The sequence below is a fragment of the Camelina sativa genome, chromosome 19 (assembly GCF_030686135.1).
Source record: "Camelina sativa cultivar CO46 ecotype springtype chromosome 19, ASM3068613v1".
In the NCBI taxonomy this organism is placed as follows: domain Eukaryota; kingdom Viridiplantae; phylum Streptophyta; class Magnoliopsida; order Brassicales; family Brassicaceae; genus Camelina; species Camelina sativa.
This window is the reverse complement of record NC_141898.1, coordinates 19,331,841-19,351,676: the sequence shown is the minus strand read 5'-3', so window position 1 is coordinate 19,351,676 and position 19,836 is coordinate 19,331,841. Positions and strand designations below refer to the sequence as shown.

At 37.7% G+C, this 19,836-nt stretch overlaps 1 protein-coding gene and 1 non-coding gene across 4 annotated transcripts; one reads left to right on the top strand and one right to left on the bottom strand.

The window, feature by feature from the left end:
• Positions 1 to 174: 174 nt before the first annotated feature.
• LOC104766628 (uncharacterized) lies at positions 175 to 1,505 on the bottom strand. 3 transcript variants are annotated; one of them, XM_010490546.3, is made up of 3 exons: positions 1,316 to 1,502; positions 858 to 1,012; positions 175 to 689 (listed from the first exon to the last, which is right to left on the bottom strand). In XM_010490546.3, the coding sequence occupies exons 1-3, from the start codon at positions 1,321 to 1,323 to the stop codon at positions 247 to 249; spliced, it is 606 nt and encodes a 201-aa protein (XP_010488848.1). In that variant the 5' UTR covers positions 1,324 to 1,502; the 3' UTR covers positions 175 to 246. The 3 variants fall into 3 exon arrangements, with proteins under 3 accessions (XP_010488848.1, XP_010488847.1, XP_010488846.1); XM_010490545.3 differs by having other exon boundaries at positions 175 to 725; positions 1,316 to 1,500; XM_010490544.3 differs by having other exon boundaries at positions 175 to 1,012; positions 1,316 to 1,505.
• Positions 1,506 to 17,049: 15,544 nt separating this feature from the next.
• On the top strand, positions 17,050 to 17,156 carry LOC147920808 (small nucleolar RNA R71). Its single transcript, XR_015591844.1, has one exon. It is a non-coding gene; the product is annotated as a small nucleolar RNA R71 (small nucleolar RNA).
• The last annotated feature ends 2,680 nt before the right edge of the window (positions 17,157 to 19,836 follow it).

Here is a 19,836-nt window from a genome sequence, read left to right as displayed (position 1 = left end):
ACCCCTCAATTATCTATTTAATGATTAACCCCTCAACTTTAATTCTGTTAATAAACGTTCTCCTCCGTCTACAGTGTCGTTAAAACTGGATGATTAAGGTTAAGTCATAGTTAAATTAAAACGTTGTGTTTTGAAAAAACTAAAAAACGACATGTTATTTATATAAGTCAAGAATTATGATAAAAATCCAAAATACCATTATAAATCCAAATATACTACTGGAACATAAAAATTATCAAAACAAAACTACAAAATCGAGTGAAACATTAAAAGCAAACATGATGCAACAAAAAAAATCCAGAAAAACAAAGACTTCATATGACAAGTTGAAGTCATAATGTAGAGATCCACAATACCTGAAGGATAGCAACTGTGGGTTCCTTTATATGATTTTACAACCATTTTGTTTGAACGACTAGTTATTGATGCATATATTCTCCAGTTGCAACCAGCTTGAACACACACTCCTTCTATTTTCTTCCTTTCAGATCTCTTAAAATGTATATTCACCTTCGCTTTCACAGCATACTTCTCAATTGCCTCCTTACACTTCTCTTTGGAAACAAACTCTTGATCTACATAAAAATCAGGCTGCTCTCCATCATCATCTGAGTCATCACTCTCAACATAATCATCACGGTAAAAATCAGTCTGCTCTCCATCACTCCGTTCTTCTTCTTCTTCTTCCCCTTCTCCAACAAGAACATCATCTAGATAAGGATCATCTGCCCTAACGACATACAAATTCATACTTTCTAACTCATGTGTACATGTAATCATTTCTCCAACATCCCTATCACTACATAAATCCTTGCGATTCTGACCTACTACTCCAGATGGGAAGTAAGAAAACTTACTCATATTTTCTGCATAACCAGTACTCGAAACCATATCTGTCAACATTGCTAAACTGGGGTATTCAAAATCAAGACTTAAACATCTGGTCTCACCACCATTATATGAACCATCCGCTGCCCAATATCCTCCAACATGTAATCTAAAGAAAAGCGTCCTGTACAACTATAATTGGTTAAAAAAGACTAATCCCAAAACTCAACACAACTACTACGAAGTTTCACATGTAAAAAAAGTGATGTAAAATCACTAGTCTTTAACATCACATAGAATTCACGTTATCGAAAAGAAAACAATTATGGAGTCCAATCCAACTCATATAAAAAGAAAACAATTAAAAAAAGAAGAAAAAAAGATGCTTCCTAAAAGCTATCGAAAAGGAGGAATCAAATTATATTACTCTTCTTATATATACGAAGGTGAATTCATCCTAAACTGAATTACAGAAATAAGAACTGACCTTCCCATGATTTTCGGTTTCTTAGAGCTGAAATAAAGAAGACGACGAACGATGAGACAACAACACTCAATATAGAATTCTGCAACTCTTGTCGATCACCGGTTTATCTCTCAAAACTGAAAGAATCGATAAAAGCCATCACTCTAAACTAAGATTCGTCAATTTAGGTTTTTTTCAATTTGGGGACTTTAAAACTTAGGTGAATTTGGGAATTTTAAAACTGGGTATCAAAACATCTTGTTGTTTTTATTCACAATTTGTGTTGTTTAAGAGTTTACATGTCGTTTTTCTATTTTTTGGAAAACTCTGCGTTTTGACTTAACCTTAATCATCCAGTTTTAACGACACTGTAGACGGAGGAGGACGTTTATTAACAGAATTAAAGTTAAGGGATTTAATCATTAAAAATATAATTGAGGGGTTTTTTTACGATCCATCTTCTTTAGTTGAGGGGTTTTATTACTAAAAACCTATTAAATAAAAACAAATCATCATTTAGTTTAGATTTTCGATATTTTTTTAACGAAATTATAGTAATTAATTATGATTAGTATAGATGGAAATAATAAAAAACGCAGAAATTATATATATGTAAAGTTGTAAACTAATTTACAGAAAAGGTGTATTGTATATCCCACATCGACTAAATATTTTGGAATATGGTTGATAATCACTATAAATATATGACTAATATGTTTTGAGTACAAATGAGCAGGAAGCTTGGTTTATCAAGTATCCAAATTTAACAGTTTAATTTGGTTCTATATTTGAGCATATTTAAACTTTTAAAAGTAAACATAAAATAATATATTTACGTTTTTTTAAGTTTAAAATATTATAAATATTTAAATTCTTATAGAATGTTTAAATTATTATAAATATTTGAACCACGTCGAAAGTTTAAATTATTATAATATATTGAAAGTCTATAAAATATTTAAGTAATATTAATATTTTTACTCTTAAAAATTTTAAAATAGATAAAAAGTTTGAGTTAAACCCGTTAAACAAATATTTTTATCAAACTATAAATTAAATTGGGTTTTTTTAACAATTTTGCTAAGATTTGATATATCAAATATTAACTTCTAAATAATAAACTAAATATACCTAATCTCACTATAAATACAATGGTTTCTTAACCATTGAAATATCTCAGACTAAAATTTAACAAGCAATTTCTCCTCTTTTGACGACAAACCAAAATAAAGAAAACTCATCCTCTTACAAAACTACTATCTGATATTGCGGTGTGTCTATCCTTTTACAAAACTACTATCCGATATTGCGGAGTGTCTATTTTCTTACAAAACTACTATCCAATATTTCGGTGTGTATGTTTCCGTGAAAAGCTACATTCTACAAACTACATTTTACAAACTACTTACTCTATTAGGATTTTCAATTTACTGTATAACCCCAAATATACAAATAAACACTATATAAACAAACAAAATAAGTCAAAATAAGAAACTACGTTACAAAAATGCAAATTACAAAAAAAAACTAACTAACAAAATATATAATCCCATGTTGTATCACAGGGTATCACCTAGTCCGATTTTAAAGTCATTGTTACCCTTTTTGTATAACAACGTTGGTTAAATGATTCCACCTAAGTCCTCAACATACATAGATAGTATAATTGGATCATACTAATAAATATAATCATTTTTGATTAATATATATATATATATATATATATATATGTGACACTCCGGTTTCAGGGACATGCGGAGAGATTTAAAAAAATTGATTGTCATGTTCGAAAATTTATATATATGTCGCCAAAGTGAACTTATCTTTTCGGTTAAGGGGTCTGAGAAAATTTCAGAGTTAAGTGTGATTGAGCTGGAGTAGTCTCAGGATGGGTGACCTTTTGGGAAGTGATTGTCGGAACTATGCGAGTGAGAACAAAGCACATGGAAAGATCATGTGGTGATTTGTAGGGACGGTCACAAGTCTTTAAAACCTCTTGGACGTAACAATCCCACAGTCGGATATGGACGGGCTCACGAGCCTAATGAGAGGACGTGATGTCCATTAAGGAAGGTGAACCCATGGACTGAGATTGGACATGAGGCCAATAAGAGGTTGGTGGCAGTAGGGGCGTTACGATATATTATAAGATGTAATTATAACACTACTACCACTACAAAAACTATGGGTTTTGTTAACTCTAGAGAAATGCTATTATATGTCATTAATAGCGAATTATCAAACGCTATCTCTGTCGTAACTATGATAGGGACACATCATACAATAACATTTTTTCACATGCTATTATATGTCTTCATATTATATCACTAATTAAATGCTTTAATATATTTTATAGTAGCTCATAATTTTGTTATATTATATTGTTTTGAAGCAATTTTTTTATGTGCTACATTATAAATTGATGAATTGTAATATTATTCCAAATATATAATCGAATACTCCAATTAATTATATGTTATAAAATCAATTTGTTAAAAGCATACTCCTTTCCATATGTCATTAGAAAAAATACATAATTGTAATTTTACAAAGAAGTTCATCATTCTATGCCATTTGTTAAAACAAAGTCTCAAACAAACATCACAAGTACCGCAATTCACATGGATTAAACAAAGAACTCCATTGCTCTTTCTCTCCCTCCAAAAACTTAGGTTGTTGTATCATTTCAAGCAATTCTCACTTCTGCCTTCTCCAAGAATTTTGGCTCTCTTATTTGTCGTTGGTTGTCACCTGAAAATGAAGCACACAATGACATCTTGTAAGAGAAAAAAATTATTTGAAGTTGCTCATAGCCGCATACTAGTGAATAAAATCGAATGGAGACTAGACTTGGACTCACCAATACAATCTATGAGCCTAAGGTTTTGTACCTAAGTATTATAAAACTTTTTTCCAAATTCCAGTAAATTTGTAACAAGCAAAATACTTACTTAAAGAGAATGTCTTTTTCAGAACTTTCATTTGTAAACTTTTACCCTTCAGTTTGAGCAATTAACCGTAGAGTTATTTTCTAATTATTAATGTTTGGTTGATAAAAAAAAAAGAATATCTTTTAATGAAGAGGAATTAGCTTGAAGAGTCTTCAGTGGTTATCTTCACGAGAATAACCTTAAAATCTCCTCTTGAATCATAAACATCAAGCTGGTTCAGTAGTTCCAACATGGTTCTTTGGATTTCATTTTCACCACCTGAGTTTGCATCATACTAGTTTCAACCACCATTTACATTTTTATAAATGGATCATGTTTTGTTTTTGTGCACCAAATATTTCACTCATACCAAAAAGATACAAGGAGACAAGAGCATAATCAGACAACACCCGACTAGCAAGCTTGAAAGATAAACACATGAGCAGGCATACTTAAACATAGAGACACAAGCTTGACAAAACTTGATTGGGTACAAGGAGAAATGCCAAACCACATTATCACAAGCAAGCTCAAGATAGAAAAATCATTTGACAAATAACCAACATCTGGTAAGAAGATAGTCACCAATATACAATAATACGGTAACGTTAAGCTGAGAGACGAACCAACATAGTGTTGGTACCACGATCAGTTGTTCTCGGGCTATATGTCTGATCTCGAGCCGAATGATATGGGCCGAATGTCCAGCCTATTAAGCTAAGAAAGACCCGGTAAGGAGAAGCGGGGACAAAGTGAGACAAAGAGACAATTACTTCGGAGCTCAGAGATCTATTCGAATATTCCGTTATTAAGATCGTAATAAGTGAAGAACGTGATTGACGGGGTACATTGATTACGCATTGATTGTAGTATAGTAAGTATAAATAAGAGGGAAAGGGAATTGTCAAGGAAATCAAAAACTTTTACAAGCAATAATATATGATTTTCATCTCGCAATAAGAAAATAGTCTAATTAGTTCGGAACCAATACGACGGTAAGCTCCTCCACTCAGAAAACACTCTGAGAAGAGAAGTACGCTTCCCGATCTCACACATAGGTGGTTCTAGGCTGGAAGCAACTTGGGTCTGCCTCCAATGCTGAAAGGAGGATGCCAAAGAAGTATCCAGTAGACAACGTTTGCCATAAAAGGGGAAAAACCAAACCAACAAAGGTGGTTATTGATCAAATGCAAACTAGGCAAACAGAGAAGTATCCACGGGAGAGGCCGGAGGAGTATCCGGGGGAGATGCCGGAGAAGTATTCGGTGACAATGTGCTTTACAAAGAAGCCGGAACGGAAGGTGAGATCTGGTGGGAGATGACTAGAGTAAGAAGAAGGATACATCCAATAAGAATTCTGATAACATGATTTTCACCCAGGGTATCAATTCCCTATGCAGTTGTAGTACAAAGGGTAATCCAAATGGTTCTTATGCTAGCAGATAAGATACAATTAGAACTATGAAGGTCAAGCCAAGCAATAGTTGGGTTTTATCTAACAATCCTAAAATAAACAAAAGAAAGCAAATAAACAAGAACCACACGACCTAAGCACTCGATGCAAGCATTCGAGTACAGGATCAGGTGGGGTGAACGAGTAAACAAGATAGGCAAGAACAGCTCGAAGGTATACTCGAAGCAGGTGATCGTGTACCTGTTCGGGTAAGGAATCGAGTTATGAATAAAATGTAAACGTTCTAAATACGAAAGATCCTAAGGATGAGGTAATCGACTCCTAAGTGTTCCTGACCAATTTGGATATCTTACATGCCTCAAGCAAATATTTCCTAGACAATAAATCTCTAAAATCTTGTTAAAACACTCTCGTGATATAAACAATCAACCTTGATCACTCCCCTACCCAACTCTCGTTGGAGAAACATGACCAAGCAGGCAATACAAACCGATTTATTATTGTCAATAAACCCCTTACTCATCTAATCTCTTAGGCTAAGTGAGTAAATCTCTAGCATTAATTGATTCAAGCATTTCATCTACACCTCTTGATGGTAAAACACCTTAGATCTAATCTCAATCTCTCGATCTGTTGATAGCATTAAGAACACCAATCTAGAAAAGGATTTATAAAACACAAATATCAAAGCTAAGCCATCCTAACCGATCAAGAACACAAAATCATCTATCCCATCCCTAGAAACTTTGTTTCACTACTCAGATCTCATTGCAGAAAACACAAGAGCATAGATAAAAAAATTGCATTAGATTAAAAATAGAGTAGAGTGGAAGAGTATAGAATCAAAAATGCAAAAAGAAATGAAATTAAATCCTAACAAAGTGTAAAAAGAGTTTTGAGTCACTCAGTTTCTCTCCCAGAAGCTCTCGCTCTCTGTTCTGAGGGTCTGTGGCGTGCTAGGGCGAGAGGAAGAAGAGGGGGGGTTTATATAAGGAAACCCATTAACCCTAGCTTCCCAGTCCTGCCCGAGGGTCTGCTCGATGGGGTGCACGAGGATGAGCTTGGGTTACTCTTCGGGTAAGCTCTCAGATTTTTCTTTCTGTTCTTAGATCCTCCTCGATCAGGTTGGTGTTCAGACTGTTCTTCCTACACCATAGCTCCTTCGGGTACATGCTCGGATTCGACCTTGTTCCTCCCCATTTTTGGCTCTTAAGCACCTGTTTTCATCCAAAATATGCAAATGCAAGAATGCAACACCCTAAATGGCCTAAATGTGGATTCCTACAGTAAATGATCTAAAAGTGCTAAGGTTAGGGTAAAAACAATGCAAAATATGGAAAAAAGGGATGCTTAAAACATGTAAATTAGAGAGTTATCAAACCCCAAACTTAAATCTTGCTAGTTCTCTAGCAAGGAAGTAGGAGGGTGCCGTTCTAAAATGGGACTCATAACCTTTGGAGCTAAGCGAAGGATTCAAATTATAGTCCTTGAAGATAGTTTAATGGTGCTAAGATCAATCAACATACTTACAAATATTTTTCTATGCTTATCACCATGCATCGATTTAGTTCAACCTCCAACTAACAGAAAGGACTTGCAATTCCAAAGAACATCTCTTTCACATTCATTAAAGTGTTTGCAAATGGAAGGTGAATCAAGCTCAATCGGTTTCAAGATAAGGCTTTTTCGGTAAGGTGGCTTCAAACAAATTCTTTGGGTGGTTTTCTTTCAAAAGAAGGAATGCTAGACAATTGTGAAAACTATCTAAGATTGAGAACAATTTAGGCGTACAAAGATTAACTCTTGATAATCTACCATTTTCTCATTCATCTCTTTTTTTTTTTAATCAAACCCCCTTGAACAAAATACCCACAACCTTGATTTTAACTCTCTTTTTTTTTGTAATCCCTAACGTCTAAATTTTAAACATCTAGCTCTTTTTTTTTTTTCTTCCTTTGCTAAACTCCTAATATGTATATATATATATATGTATTTTTTTTTAGGAGACTATAGCAAGATCATTTTCTCTCTTTTTTTTTTTTTTTTTTTTTTACTTAGAGCTAATTGAACTAGACCTTAGGGACTTCTTTTTTTTTTTTTTCTCAACCCCACCCCAAATAAACATGCTAACCACCTATCTTTCAAAACCGATTCTATTAGCTAGTCCAAATGATTATAACTTAGCTAAATCAAGAGCCAGTTCTTTGTCGTTTTCAATACTCTCAAGGTTTCACAACCTATAGCACAATGAAAAGGTTTCACTCAACAATTCTGAAACAGATCTTTTTTGTGGTGGTGATGAATGATGTATCGAATGATGACTTATGAATGAATGGATGGCAGGGTGTTTCAATTCCCCTTATGCAGTTGTAGTATAAGAGGTGTCAATCCAATCTGAATGTTTGTGAACAATCAAGATGTGCATATGAGTCTAAGTCAAGCCAGATGTAAAGGTTGTTTGTCACTAACAATCCTATGATGAAATGTAAAGTGCAGAAAGTAAAACTAGAAGAACTAGGAGCTAAATGCAAATGGAACAGAATGATTATGACAATTATGAAGCTATAACAGAAATAGAAACTATGATAATGCAAGTATTGAACTAATGCAAGGTAAGTAATGAACAGGATACTAAATGAATGCAACAGAAATGCAACTAGAGTGAAACAGGACAAACATAAATCATAAACACAAGTTCTGGGTTGGAACTCGAGCAAGCACTCGATCGAGTGTAGATCGAGTGCAGGGTCCAGCTGGACAAATACGCAAAACAGAGCAACACAAGAAAAACAGAGCAATACCAAAACGAATCAAACAACGATCAAACAACAGGATTTAAGCTAAGAAATCAATAAACAAGAAAGGTCTTGAGGAGGGATTCATGGGCTGGACTAATGATTGAGGTCATCTAACTTGGTCAACAAATCTCAAACAACTTGAGCTAATCTCTAGACATATATTTCTAAGACATGTTTAATCCACTCTCATGGCAAGAAACAATCAAACTCATGCATCTCTAGACTTGTTCTCACAAAGTAAAGAATCTACACAAGCAGACATTAAGCAATATGTCAAAAATCAAACAAGACTTCTAATCTCTTATGAAACTGACTTTCTTTGTGGTGTGGTGAATGAATGATGTATGGAATGATGATGTATGGAATGAATAGAAGTCAGGGTGTTTCAATTCCCCTTATGCAGTTGCAGTATAAGAGGTGTCAATCCTATCTGAGTGATTGTGAACAATTAAGATGTGCATATGAGTCTAAGTCAAGCCAATTGTAAAGATTGTTTGTCACTAACAATCCTATTATGAGATATGAAATGCACAAAGTAAAACCAACTAGAACAAGATACTAAATGCAAACAGAACAGACAAATTAAAGCTATAATGAAACTAGAACAGAGATAGACACTATGCTAATGAACTAATGCAAGACAAGTAATGAACAGAAAACTAAGTGAATGCAATGGAAATGAAACAGGAATGAAACAAGACAATCACAAATCAAAGACACAATTCTGGGGATGAACTCGAGCAGCACTCGACCGAGTGTAGGTCGAGTACGTGGTCGAGCTAGCGTAAACGTGAAAACAGAGCAACACAAGAAAAACAGAGCAATGCAAAAACTAATCAAACAACAAGCAAGCAATGATATTTAGACTAAGATATTAATAAACAAAGAAGGCCTTGAGGAGGGATTCATGGGCTGAGCTAATCATTGTGGTTATCTAACTTGGTCAACAAATCTCAAGCAAACTTTGAGCTGATCTCTAGACATACTATTCTAAGACATGTTTAATCCACTCTCATGGCAAGAAACAATCAAACCTATGCATTTCTAGACTTGTTCTCACAAAGAAAAGAATCTACACAAGCAGACATTAAGCAATACATCTCAAACCAAACAAGACTTCTAATCTCTTAGCAAGCCTAATGGTAAGCTCTAGATCTAGCCTTATCTATGATCCTTAGACATTGGTGTGATGCTAAGATGCTTGAAATCAAACCCTACCTTCTCAGATATAGGATCAGCATTAATATCATCTAGCCTAGAAGAGATCTACAACAATCAAGCTTGACCAAATCAAACAAACCACAAGATCAACCCAGCCTAACCCATCCTCAAGGTCCTAAGCAAACTACTCACAAGAACACATGGTGAAATATGTCAAAAACCCAGAAAATATTGAAACTTGCATCATTAGAAAGATGAAACAGAGATCTACAATGTTGATGAAGAAATAAAACTCGAAATCTTAATATTTTGAAAGTTATGAAACAAACAAAATACAAGGATCTAGTTTTTCTTTCTTAAACAAGTACAAAATCTAAAATAAAAGAAAGTGCAAAAGGAATAAAATCTAAAAAAGGTAAAAACTAGGTTTTAGACTCTCTAAAAAGCTGGACTCTTTAGTGGCTGCAGGTACAAGGGCTTTATATAGGAGATGAGGTGGAAGCCCTAAAAATACAAAAAGTCAAAGCAGTCAACGACTCGGTCAACTCGACCAGTGCTCGGTCGAGTGGCTGGTCGAGATGGCTTCTCTCGTGCATTCTCCACTCGGTCGAGTCCTTCTCAGCACACGGTCGAGTGGTGCGGTCGAGTTGGACTCCGGACCTTGATTCTACAGCCTTAACTCTCTTGTTTTCTCCTCAGGATTGCTTCACTTCTCCTCAGCATTGCTTCCATGCTCCTTAAGCTCCAAAATCACCTGTTTATGCATGAAAAGATGCAAATGCAATGCAACTATACTCTAATGCATGATTAGTCCTAAAGCTACACAATAATGGTCTAAATGGATTGCAAAAGATGCAAAAGTTGTGAATAAACTAAGGGAAAACAAGGTAAAATATATGAACATCAACACCCCCAAACTTAGTCTTTGCTTGCCCTCAGGCAAATAATCAAGACAAAAGAAGGTAGGTGAGGTTTGAAAGTGGGATTTCAGCTCCTAAAGCTTGCAAATAGACCATCTAGAATCAATGTCCAAGTTACTAGTACTATGATGCAAGTTGAATGAGCTATACTTAAAGACTTTAGACAAGCATATCACAACCTTTACTGATTTGAGCCTTAGATGTCCACATGCATTCAAATCAACCATTCCCTTTAACATTCATTAATCAAGAACATGAATCAATTATGTGCAATGCTTAAACTCATTTGGCTTGGCAGTAAAAGGTTTAGAGACAATGATGGTCTCTTTTTAGAGTAGGGCTTATCAATATCAAGGTTCTCTCATAAAAAATGGATTGAGCTTTAGAAAAATGCTAAAGGTAAGAACACTTAGACACATACAAGAACAAAACCTTGTCTACCCAAAGGCTCCCAAAGTGTTTATCCTATCAATCTAAACCCAATTGATCCTAGTTCTACCCTTTAACTTCTTTTCTTCTTTTTCACCCTTTTCTCTTTTGGTTTTAAAGTCTTAGGAGAGGTTTCTTATTTGATCTTTCTAGTGGAATGGGGGATTCTTACTTATTTGCTATGGTTCTCTTTTCTTCTTATTCTTAAGACATATAAGCATTTTGCTAGACTTCTCTTTTCTTTCTTTCTTTTCTTTAACTAGAACCATCTTTAAACAACCTTATTCTTCCCATTCTTTCACTAGACTTTAAATTTTCTTAAACACATCCCCCTCCTAAAGACTCTAACCTTTTCTTTCTCTTTTTCCTCTTTTCTTTTCATAATAGCCAAGTCCCAAACCCAACAAGTGAACCACCTAGTCCTATCTAGTTTGAAAAATGCAAACTAGAACTACACAAGGCTTTACTCTTGTTAGTTCAAACCTAACACTTTCTACCAAGCTCAATCCCAAAAATAGGCCTCACACACACAAGAATAAACATGGCTTGAAAGAAGGTTTGGTTTAGGGGTAGGGGAACTGATTCTTAATGAGGAAATCAGCTACTTGGATCAACAAGAGTGGTAAAAAGGAAGAAGATGATCCAAATATGTATATGGTATCCATGAGTTTAAAACAATGCACACATTGATAATTGAAAGTCAATATTAGGTTCTTATAAACAGGAAATGGTTTCAAATCTCAACATGCTTCAATTTAGACCAAATGCAATGTAGGAATTCAAGGCTTGGTTCAATCTTATTCTTCTAACCACTCAACTAGCATCAAAGTACTATTAACTTGGGCATTGATCCTAGTCTAGTGAATAAACAAGCTAACAAGGGAATACTCATCATAGATCCCTAATGCAAATACTATACAATCCTACATGAAACATGCTAAACAAGATCCTAATGTGCAGTGCAAACTACATGAACACTCTTTTTTTATAAAGATTTTTGCAAAAAATTTCAAATTTTTAGGGTTTTTCTATGCCTTAGATGCTATGCAAGTACTAACATGATGATGCTAAAAATTTGAATTAAGAATCACAAAACACAATGTCAAATGCTATCTCAAACCCTCCCCAAACTTAAATCACACAGTCCATGTGTGAAAGAAATTTGATTGAGGATTCAAGATTAAAAACAAAAAACAAAACACAATGTCAAATACAATGATATCTACAAGTGAAGGTGATAGTGGTACCTTAGGGATTGTGGAAGTAGTTGTCCACATCCATCTGCATGTTGTCATAGGAGTAGTTGGGGTCTTGCTGGTGACTTGGAGGTGGAGATTGGGGCAGCTCGACGATGGGAATCGACCGGGACTCGGTCGAGTACGTGCTCGAGTGGGGGGGGGGTCGAGCTGGACCACGAGTGTCAAAATTCTGACCTTGCTGCTGGTAGAACTGCTGGTAGAGTGCTGGATCCATGAATTACTGGGGTGGGATGGGAGGGTAACCTGGATATCCTGGATAAGCAGCTGGAGGTGGGAAGCCATAGGGTGATCTGGGCTGGAACTCGGCCGAGTGCATTAGAGGTGCTCGGTCGAGTGGGTGCTCGAGTGACCCGGTCGAGTACCTTGAAAATGGTTGTTCTCGGGTACTTGAGCTCCTCTTCCTCTGATTTGGCTCATACATTGAAGCCCTAGCTGGTTCCACAAGGTTCGCAACTCTAGAAAGTGCTCTAGTTGAGCTACTCCTCCTCAAAGGGCTTGATGGTGTAGGTGAAGAATTCTCACTCTTCAACTCAGCAATCTCCTTCTTTAAGCCTTTGATAGACTTAGCCATGTTGGTCACCTTCTTCTTCAGCTTATCAAACCTCTTCCCATGCCATTTGTTCCATTTTTGCAAAAGGGTTAATCTCTTGGTAGCCTCCCTCACTCCTCTACTATCTCTTGGGTTGAGCTCATAATCCTCAAAGTAAAATTGCTCCTCCCCATCAGCCATTTGCACATCTCCAGCTTCATCAACTCTAGGTTGAACTATCCCATCAAACAAATGCTCCTCAGCTGGCCAAAAGTCAATGTTGGCTCCTTCTTGAATGGTGGTGAGCTCTTGGTTAGGCAAAATCAGTTGCTTTTTCCCAAGTGTTGGAAGTTCAAAGTTGAAAATGTGATTCCCTTGATGCATCTCCTTGGCTAGGATGAGAGTAGAGGTGAGGTAGCTAGAGTCAATCCATCTTGGTGAAACCCTTTCTCCTCTAAGTGGAACCTTAGCAGCTTGTAGGATTGGAGTAATGATGCCTCCAATGGTTAGTGCTCCTCTTGATCCTTTGTTCTCCAACTTGCCTACCCAACTTCTCAAGTAAATCATGTGATCAATGAGCACCATTGCTAGGTCAGTCTCCACAGTGCTCCCAAGAATGATGGTACCATTTCTTGCTTGGAAAATGATTCCATTGAGAGCCAAATCAATCATCTTTAGCTCCCCCTCATTAATGTTCCCAGTTTCCTTCCTAGCAAAGAAGGTGTTGACAAGAGCTTTGTGAAAGTACCTTAGGACTGGGCTCCTTATCCTTGAGCTCTTGGAGTTGGAGGATGAGTAGTATTTGTTATCCCCAATGGTTTCCCACACAGCATAGAGCTCTTCTCTTGGAATCATCAAACTCCTATTGCTCCCAACCTCAAAACCAAACACATTGGCTATCTTCTTCATTGAAAGTTCATACCTTTTTCCTTTGATTGTGAAAGCAATGTGACCAGCTCCAAACTCAGCATCCTTCCTTGCATATGTATGCAGCTGGACTGTGGCTAGAAACTCACAACTCTCTTCTTTGTATCCCTCTATGCAAAGCCCCATAAACTTAATTAGGTTGCTCTTCTCAAAGAGATACTCCACATCTTCACCAATGGCTAGCTTCTCCATGGTTTCCTTGTGTGGATATCTAGTCCCTAAGAACTCCATTCTCATGAAAGCATCATAGAGTTGTCTCTTTGACAACCCACAAGACTCAGCTTCTCCATCATCCTCTATCTCTTCTTTTTCACTTTCTTCCTCACTCTCATTCTCACTCTCCTCTTGTTCAACCTCAACTGCTGGCCTCTTCCCTTTGGCCTTGTGTCTCCTCATGAACTCATTGAGAGTTGACTCCCTTTCCTCCTCACTTTCAGTCCTCTCAGGATCTTCCTCAACTCTCTCTCTCCTTGGACACGGCATCTGGCTCGACCGGCTGCTCGAACCGCCACTCGGTCGAGTGCATGATCGAGTGGGGCGTCGAGTGGCTCTTCCAGCTTCTCCTCTTGATTCAAGACTAGCATCATGACGTTCCATGGAGGTTGCAGCGGTTTGTTGAGACTTCCTAGTGATTCTTGAAGACATTTTTCAAAAAGAACTGAAGGGAATAGACTCAAAGCTCAAAGTTAATAGGTTAGTGACCCAAAAACTTGAAAGAACTAAGCTTGAGCAAAAGATAAGCTATGAGAGAGACTTTAAAACTTGAATTTAATTGTTTTGAGCAAATGAGAGAATGTGAGAGGTATAATCTCATGCTAGGTCTATATAAAGAAGCTAAGGGGACAAAGAGACAAGGGTGGAGCGTCCATACCATTCAAATTTGAAATGAGAATCTTTGACCTGCTTTTTGCTGCCACTCGACCCCACACTCGACTGTACACGGTCGAGCACCTTGACCAAATTTTGAAATTTCAAAATTTTTCTTCTTGTTCTTCCCTCCACTCGATCGTTCTAGCGATTTGAAGATTAAATGGGCCTCAATTCCTTCCTAGCTCGGTCGAGTACCTCTCGTGGGCAGGTCGAGTGGGATTGCGAGTCTCCTTCTCCAAGTCTAAATCTCTCCTTACCCAACTACATTTTCACCTAAAGGCCTGTCCAACACAAATATAAAAGAAAACACATCAAAACTACAAGGAAAATAAACCATATTTACAAAGGATACCTTAGGGACTTCCTCCCTAGTGAGCTTGGTTAAAGTCACTAAGCTTGACTTTGGTTGCCTTCTTAAGCCTTGTTTAGATACCAAGGAGGTGATGAAATCCTCCCTGGAACCTCTTGATCACTGTGAAGTTGATCCTTGATCACCTCACCCTTAACACACAAACCATGTTTCTTCTTGATTTTGAGCCTTGGTCTTGCTTTCTTTAAGGACCTCTTGTTCAGCTTAACTTGAAGATCCTCAACCATACTAGTCAACTCTTGAACTGACCTCTTAAGCTTTTCCACAGAATCATCTTGAAAGGAGAGCTTAGCCTTTGGAGTTGCTTCACCACTTGAACCTTCTTGACCTCCTTTGTCCTTGATAGTAAAAGGTTGATCATCAATGGTAGGAAGGTTGGTTGGGTTATAGATGTTAAACTTCATGGCTATATCTTCAGCAATGTTCAAGGTCACAAGACCCTCTTTGACATCAATAACTGCTCCAATAGTGGCTAGGAATGGCCTTCCAAGAATGATTGGATCTTCAGGTTCCTTGTCCATCTCCAACACCACAAAATCAGTGTGAACCCTTGTCTTCCCTATCTTGACTGGGACATTCTCCAACCTTCCAACCATCTCCTTGTTTGACCCATCAGCTAGACATATATGAAGGTTGGTGGATTTGAAATCAGTTCTCCCAAGCTTTTGTGCTATGGAGTATGGCATCACACTTGTTGAAGCTCCCAAATCACAAAGGCATTGGTTGTAGTGAAGATAGCTAAGTGTGCAAGGCAGATAGAATGGACCTGGATCCTTAAGCTTGATTGGAATGATAACTCCTCCAAGGTCCTCAAGATCCTTCTCATCTTGAGCTTCAGCCTTCTTCTTTGACAAATCAAGCAAAAAATCTTTGTAGAGAGGATATGGATCATACTGTTCCAAGGCAGGTCCTCTCTCTTCTTCTTGGTAAGCAATGGTGATCTCTTGTATGGCCAACACTTCCTCAACCAAAACTTTCTCAATCACAACCACTTCCTTTAAAGCCTTCTCTTCCTCTTGTTGCTTAGCCATCATCTCCTTTCTCTCAATGATTTCCCTAAGCTCCTTAATCTTTTGTGCTTTGAAACGTCCTGGGAATGGAAGAGGTGGCTTGTAGGCAGGAGGAATGTACTTAGCAGGCTTGACATCTTCTGAGTCTGCAACTCGATCGACCACTCGAGCATGCACTCGGTCGAGTGGCTGTTCGAGTACTTGGTTGAGTGCAATAGCGGACTCCAGTTGCTTTGCACAAACGTCACTTGGGGCTTCAATAACTAATGAATTCCCCCAAACTTGGACTTCACTGTCCTCAGTGACTTCCTCATCAGAGATATGAATGGCTTTTGCAGTGAACTCCCTTGGATTTTGAACAGCTTTTCCAGGGAGTTGGTTGGGTTTAGGAGCTGAAGTAGAGGCAATGTTGCTCTCCATATACTTCATTCTGGAATTGAGACCTTCAAACTTCATGTTCAGATCATTGTACTGTGATGTGAGCCTTTGATTCAACTCAGCAAACTGTTTGGCTTCCTCAATCTTGCCTTGTGTTTGCCCAATCAACAACTGTTGCATCATTACTCTTAAGTCTTGTTCCTGGCCTTGGTTAGTCTGAAACCCTGGTGGGGGACACAATTGGGGCTGGAACACTTGGTGTTGTTCCTTGGGGATGTAGTTTTGTTGCTGTTGTTGAGGCTGAGGAGGTGGATAGACTTGGTCTTGAGGATTGGCCACATTGGTGCTCCTATAAGAGAGATTGTTGTTTTTGAAACCTCCTTGGTTGTAGCCTTTGAATCCTCCCTGGTTTTGCATGTAGCACAACTCAGCAAATTCAGGCTCCCCCTCTTGAACTGGAGCTTCTTCTTCACCAATGAAGTGAATAGACTTGGACTGGCTGAGGAGTATCTTGTCAAGCTTCTCATTGACCATCTTCAAATCCTTCTTATACTTGTCCTCTTGATCAGTTGAGGAGTTCCTTATGGTCCTATCATAATCCTCATTATAATTGCCATCAGATTGAGCAAGATTCTCAACCAATTCCCATCCTTCTTCCACATTCTTGTTGAGGAAGTTGCCATTAGAGGCTGTATCAAGAAGCATTCTTATCTTGGGAAGCACTCCTCTATACAAGGTGCTTAGAAGTGACTCATTGCTGAAGCCATGGTGAGGACACTGAGTCTGGAATCCTTTAAACCTCTCCCAAGCTTCACAAAAGCTCTCATTATTCCTTTGAGCAAACCCAGAAATTTCATTCCTCAACCTAGCAGTCCTTGCATTGGAGAAGAACTTGGCCAGAAAAGCTTTCTTGCATGCATCCCATGTGGTGATAGCTCCAGTAGGAAGAGTCTTCTCCCAAAGGTGAGCTTTGTCTCCAAGAGAAAATGGGAAGAGCCTTAATTTGAATCCATCTTCACTCAATCCATTGATCTTTGTGAGTCCACATATTCTGTCAAACTCATCAAGGTGATCTAGTGGATCCTCCATTGGCAACCCATGAAACTTGTTGGCTTGTATCATTGAGATCAATCCACTCTTGATCTCAAAGTTATTGTTTGCTACTGAAGGTGGCACAATTCCAGCCCTTTGGTTGTGGGTATTGGGTGCATCTCCTGCACCAATGTGCCTTGGTCTCTGCTCATGGATAGCTTGTTGCTCCATGATGTCTTGACCTTGTTGTTGTTGAACTACTCTTCCTTGCTTATGTCTCAAACCCTTTTGTAGCCTGTGGATGTTGTCAATAGGCTGTTGAAGACTGTCTTTGCCTTTTGACCTTGTGTGCATCAACAAACTCTACTACAAACTCGAATAGGTACACGGTCGAGCGCAGGCTCGAGTGGGTGGTCGAGTCGACTGGGAAGTAATGGCTATTTAGATCCGGCTTCTGGCTCGATCAAGTGCTCGATCACAGCTCGGTCAAGTGGTGGTCGAGTAGGTGGTCGAGTGGGTACCTGAAACACAAAACAGCCAAGCAAAGGAAGATTCGAGTTCAGTAACTTCACAAGTGTTTAAACGAACTTAATCTTAGACTAATAAAGATCCTAAATGTCACAAAACGCACTCAAATGGGCAACAGTGCCAAATTGAAACTGACTTTCTTTGTGGTGTGGTGAATGAATGATGTATGGAATGATGATGTATGGAATGAATAGAAGTCAGGGTGTTTCAATTCCCCTTATGCAGTTGCAATATAAGAGGTGTCAATCCTATCTGAGTGATTGTGAACAATTAAGATGTGCATATGAGTCTAAGTCAAGCCAATTGTAAAGATTGTTTGTCACTAACAATCCTATTATGAGATATGAAATGCACAAAGTAAAACCAACTAGAACAAGATACTAAATGCAAACAGAACAGACAAATTAAAGCTATAATGAAACTAGAACAGAGATAGACACTATGCTAATGAACTAATGCAAGACAAGTAATGAACAGAAAACTAAGTGAATGCAATGGAAATGAAACAGGAATGAAACAAGACAATCACAAATCAAAGACACAATTCTGGGGATGAACTCGAGCAGCACTCGACCGAGTGTAGGTCGAGTACGTGGTCGAGCTAGCGTAAACGTGAAAACAGAGCAACACAAGAAAAACAGAGCAATGCAAAAACTAATCAAACAACAAGCAAGCAATGATATTTAGACTAAGATATTAATAAACAAAGAAGGCCTTGAGGAGGGATTCATGGGCTGAGCTAATCATTGTGGTTATCTAACTTGGTCAACAAATCTCAAGCAAACTTTGAGCTGATCTCTAGACATACTATTCTAAGACATGTTTAATCCACTCTCATGGCAAGAAACAATCAAACCTATGCATTTCTAGACTTGTTCTCACAAAGAAAAGAATCTACACAAGCAGACATTAAGCAATACATCTCAAACCAAACAAGACTTCTAATCTCTTAGCAAGCCTAATGGTAAGCTCTAGATCTAGCCTTATCTATGATCCTTAGACATTGGTGTGATGCTAAGATGCTTGAAATCAAACCCTACCTTCTCAGATATAGGATCAGCATTAATATCATCTAGCCTAGAAGAGATCTACAACAATCAAGCTTGACCAAATCAAACAAACCACAAGATCAACCCAGCCTAACCCATCCTCAAGGTCCTAAGCAAACTACTCACAAGAACACATGGTGAAATATGTCAAAAACCCAGAAAATATTGAAACTTGCATCATTAGAAAGATGAAACAGAGATCTACAATGTTGATGAAGAAATAAAACTCGAAATCTTAATATTTTGAAAGTTATGAAACAAACAAAATACAAGGATCTAGTTTTTCTTTCTTAAACAAGTACAAAATCTAAAATAAAAGAAAGTGCAAAAGGAATAAAATCTAAAAAAGGTAAAAACTAGGTTTTAGACTCTCTAAAAAGCTGGACTCTTTAGTGGCTGCAGGTACAAGGGCTTTATATAGGAGATGAGGTGGAAGCCCTAAAAATACAAAAAGTCAAAGCAGTCAACGGCTCTGTCAACTCGACCAGTGCTCGGTCGAGTGGCTGGTCGAGCTGGCTTCTCTCGTGCATTCTCCACTCGGTCGAGTCCTTCTCAGCACACGGTCGAGTGGTGGTCGAGTGGTGCGGTCGAGTTGGACTCCGGACCTTGATTCTACAGCCTTAACTCTCTTGTTTTCTCCTCAAGATTGCTTCACTTCTCCTCAGCATTGCTTCCATGCTCCTTAAGATCCAAAATCACCTGTTTATGCATGAAAAGATGCAAATGAAATGCAACTATACTCTAATGTATGATTAGTCCTAAAGCTACACAATAATGGCCTAAATGGATAGCAAAAGAAGCAAAAGTTGTGAATAAACTAAGGGAAAACAAGGTAAAATATATGAACATCATCTTAGCAAGCCTAATGATAGTCTCTAGATCTAGCCTTATCTATGCTCCTTAGACATTGGTGTGATGCTAAGAGGCTTGAAATCAGA